This window comes from Zingiber officinale, chromosome 9B (genome assembly GCF_018446385.1).
Source record: "Zingiber officinale cultivar Zhangliang chromosome 9B, Zo_v1.1, whole genome shotgun sequence".
NCBI lineage: Eukaryota > Viridiplantae > Streptophyta > Magnoliopsida > Zingiberales > Zingiberaceae > Zingiber > Zingiber officinale.
The window spans coordinates 5,057,049-5,060,214 of NC_056003.1; the positions used below are offsets into that span (position 1 = coordinate 5,057,049).

At 40.0% G+C, this 3,166-nt stretch overlaps 1 protein-coding gene across 1 annotated transcript; it reads left to right on the forward strand.

The window, feature by feature from the left end:
- Nucleotides 1–671: 671 nt before the first annotated feature.
- On the forward strand, nucleotides 672–2,578 carry LOC122022467 (LEAF RUST 10 DISEASE-RESISTANCE LOCUS RECEPTOR-LIKE PROTEIN KINASE-like 2.7). The gene is made up of 3 exons (XM_042580486.1): nucleotides 672–1,451; nucleotides 1,520–1,707; nucleotides 1,811–2,578. The coding sequence occupies exons 1-3, from the start codon at nucleotides 724–726 to the stop codon at nucleotides 2,140–2,142; spliced, it is 1,248 nt and encodes a 415-aa protein (XP_042436420.1). The 5' UTR covers nucleotides 672–723; the 3' UTR covers nucleotides 2,143–2,578.
- The last annotated feature ends 588 nt before the right edge of the window (nucleotides 2,579–3,166 follow it).

A 3,166-nucleotide genomic window follows, 5' to 3' on the forward strand; every position in this document is an offset into this window, starting at 1 on the left:
ATTAAATAATTGTTTTAATGCTGAATTTCGTAAAGTCATTTTTTTTTATGGTTTTCTGATCTTTATATGTTTTAAAAATATTTTTATGAATTTCCATGCGTTTTTGAAAAAAATTTTACGCCTTTTCATTTAAAAAAATTCATTTGAGAGTTTTCTTTACATTTTTTTTATTATTTTTTATTGTTGATGATTTGATTATGATGTGGAATTTCCTATCGAAATGAAGTGATGTTACATGTTTTCTTCCAAATAATGTAGTGTTTTCTTCTGCGTAGCGTATAGCGTAGGTTATTCAATTGGACTAGATAAGGTCAAGTCGAATAGTTGATTGAATTAATCAGGTAGATAAATAAGTAGAATTAAATAAATCAATCAAGATGGTCGAGTTAAACTGAGGCAATTGGCGATTAAAGAGCTGCTAAATAGATCGAGCTATTTTATTCATCGTCTACTAACGAAATCCATGGCCTATGTTTGCTTGACTAAGTCCACGGATCAATATCAGAAGACTTGCTCAGTAATGACTGGTTGACTTTGACGGATAAGAATCCATGTGAGCCCCTCGTTTCCAAATCAAAATGGGGAACAAATTGCGCCACGGAGTCTTGTGATCGTGAACTAGGACTGTATGTTGCTCTTCTTAAAGCATGGATACCAATTTAGCACGAACACAATTATATTATACAAGGAATTGATTAATTGAATTACAGAGGGAGAGAGATCATGAAAAGATCAACACCGGCATCATTCTTCACTTCTCTTCTCCTCTTTTTCTTTCTCACCGCTCTTACAAGTGGAGTACTCGGTAGATCTCAAAATAAAGGCTGCTCTTCCTCTTGCGGTGTCCTTGACGATATCCACTACCCCTTCCGCCTACAAAGCGACCCAGAGTGGTGCGGTAAGCCAGAGTTTGAGCTCATCTGTGAATCAGGAAAAGATGCAGTCTTGCATAACTTGTCATCTAAAGACAAGTACCTGGTCACCGAAATATCATATCACCAATCGCAATTCAGGCTCGTCTATGCCGGTTATGTCACAGGTTCTAATAAATGCGTGCTTCCCAGTGCACACTTCCCCCTAAATACACTTTACCTCATCCAAATGTCACTTTGGCGATTTAGTTCGACTGAAGATGCTAGACAGCTTGAGTATTATATGTTTGGAGAATTGGCTAGTTTTATGAGCTGCAAACAGGAAATTCATAACGATCTTTACAAGCCCATCCATTGTCTTACTGGGGACAATAACTCGACTACATACGTCATAGTTGGCGACGATAAATATGAAATACGCAACCTCGAGAACTCATGTAGATTCGTTAACTTTTTGCCAGTTGACCGAGATTCTGGGTACAATTACAGTGATATATTCGAACTCCTAGCGAGAGGAGTCTGGGTTTCCTTGGATTTGACAACCTTCAACAATTTCGAGAGCTGCTGGAAAGAAAGTTGGTAGGAAAATAATGTTTAATTAATGTGTTTTAACCTTTTCTTACCAAATTTAATTGCTAGCCCTGCAGGTCACTTGCACATTATATATACCGCTACTTGAACTCCCCTTACAACGTGATACTTGTTCCGTTCTACGGCGAATTTGCTTTTTTAAGTTGCGTCTACGTGGCGGACAGTGCTCGCAACCATAATCACGTTATCTTCGGTTTTACAGTGGTCTTAGTCATTGCAATACATATAGCTCTTTGTCAGCTAGGTATGGTTTTACTTCATTGATTTTCCATCTTCATGCAGTAATAATACTTATTGTCCAATTGCATATAACTAGTTTATTGTTCGCTATTCACTTGTTACCATAGTTTTCAGATTTGTGATGGCACCTCTATCAATTTATGTATTCCTCGCATACAATTATTGGAAGACAATTAGAAAGCCCATCGACTCAGTTGAAAAGTTTCTGCAAATCCAGCAAACTCTAACTCCCACACGCTACGCCTACAGCGACATCATAGCCATGACCTGTCACTTCAGAGAAAAACTAGGCCAAGGCGGATTTGGTTCAGTGTACAGAGGATACATTCTTGGTAAATTCCCTGTTGCCGTCAAGATGCTTGTCGGCAGCTCCAAGTTCCATGGCGAAGACTTCATCAGCGAGGTCTCCACGATCGGCAGGATCCACTGTAATCAGTGAAATGGAGAGAAAGTTGTCCATGGTGGGACTTTGGTGCATCCAAATAAAGTCAAGTAGTCGGCCATCCATGAGCAGTGTAATAGAGATGCTTGAAGGAGACGTGAATGAGCTACAGTTGCCACCCAAGCCTTTCTTTTCCTCAATAGAGCCAAGTCCGAGAGAATTAGAAATATTCTCCTCCGCAATTTCATCTTCTGGAGAAGAAGAACTACATGAACAGCAGCATACTTTACGTCCCAACTATTCCGGATTGCCTTCATCTTCGATACAACTATCTGTCATCTCAGAGCATTCTTAAACTTAATAGGTGTATATAGTTCACCTATTACTAGAATTTTAGCCATCATCAAGGTTGGAAAGTATATGTTACTTCGAAATCCTTCAATTTGTAGTTTCCTTCGACAACATAGTAAGGCTATAGTAAATGTTTGTCCAATTTGCTTCCCTTGATTGTTTACCAAAATAGATGGTTTGGCTTGAGCTACAATATAGTAAATTGTTTACCAATTTGCTTCTCATGATTGTTTACTGTTTTTGTCTGTGATTGCCACGGGACGAGCGGACAACCGCCTTCTAGATTGATGAAATTGTTGAAAGGCGAGGGAAGGGGATCGCCTGGAAAGCTCATAAAGTTGAAAAGAGAGACAAAGGGAAATAGAGAGGGTAAGAATGGAGGTTGATACGGCGCATAATGACGGGGCCGATAAAGCCAAACCGGTGGAAGTCAAGAGGACGGAGTAATCAAGAGTCAAGAAAATGTCGCAGTCAGAAGTTAAGAAGACGTGACAGTCAGAAGTCAAGGAGACGTGACAGTCCGAAGTCAAGGGGACGTAGCAGGCAAGGGGATGTGGTGGTCGACAAAGGGGGTAGGACCGCCGGATGACGCTAGTCATATAACGCCAAGTTGGGATATACGGATCGGGATCCCAAATCCGCAGCATGAGGAACAATTAAGGAAAATCCTGAACTGTCTCTACTGGTCGGGTTGTTCTCAAATTGATCTGTAGTATATATGTGTCTGATA

Coding starts and splice junctions, on each gene's coding strand:
- LOC122022467 (XM_042580486.1), top strand. CDS start 724: ATGAAAAGATCAACACCGGCATCATTCTTCACTTCTCTTCTCCTCTTT. Junction 1,452..1,519: donor AGCTGCTGGAAAGAAAGTTG/GTAGGAAAATAA, acceptor CTAGCCCTGCAG/GTCACTTGCACATTATATAT. Junction 1,708..1,810: donor TATAGCTCTTTGTCAGCTAG/GTATGGTTTTAC, acceptor TTGTTACCATAG/TTTTCAGATTTGTGATGGCA.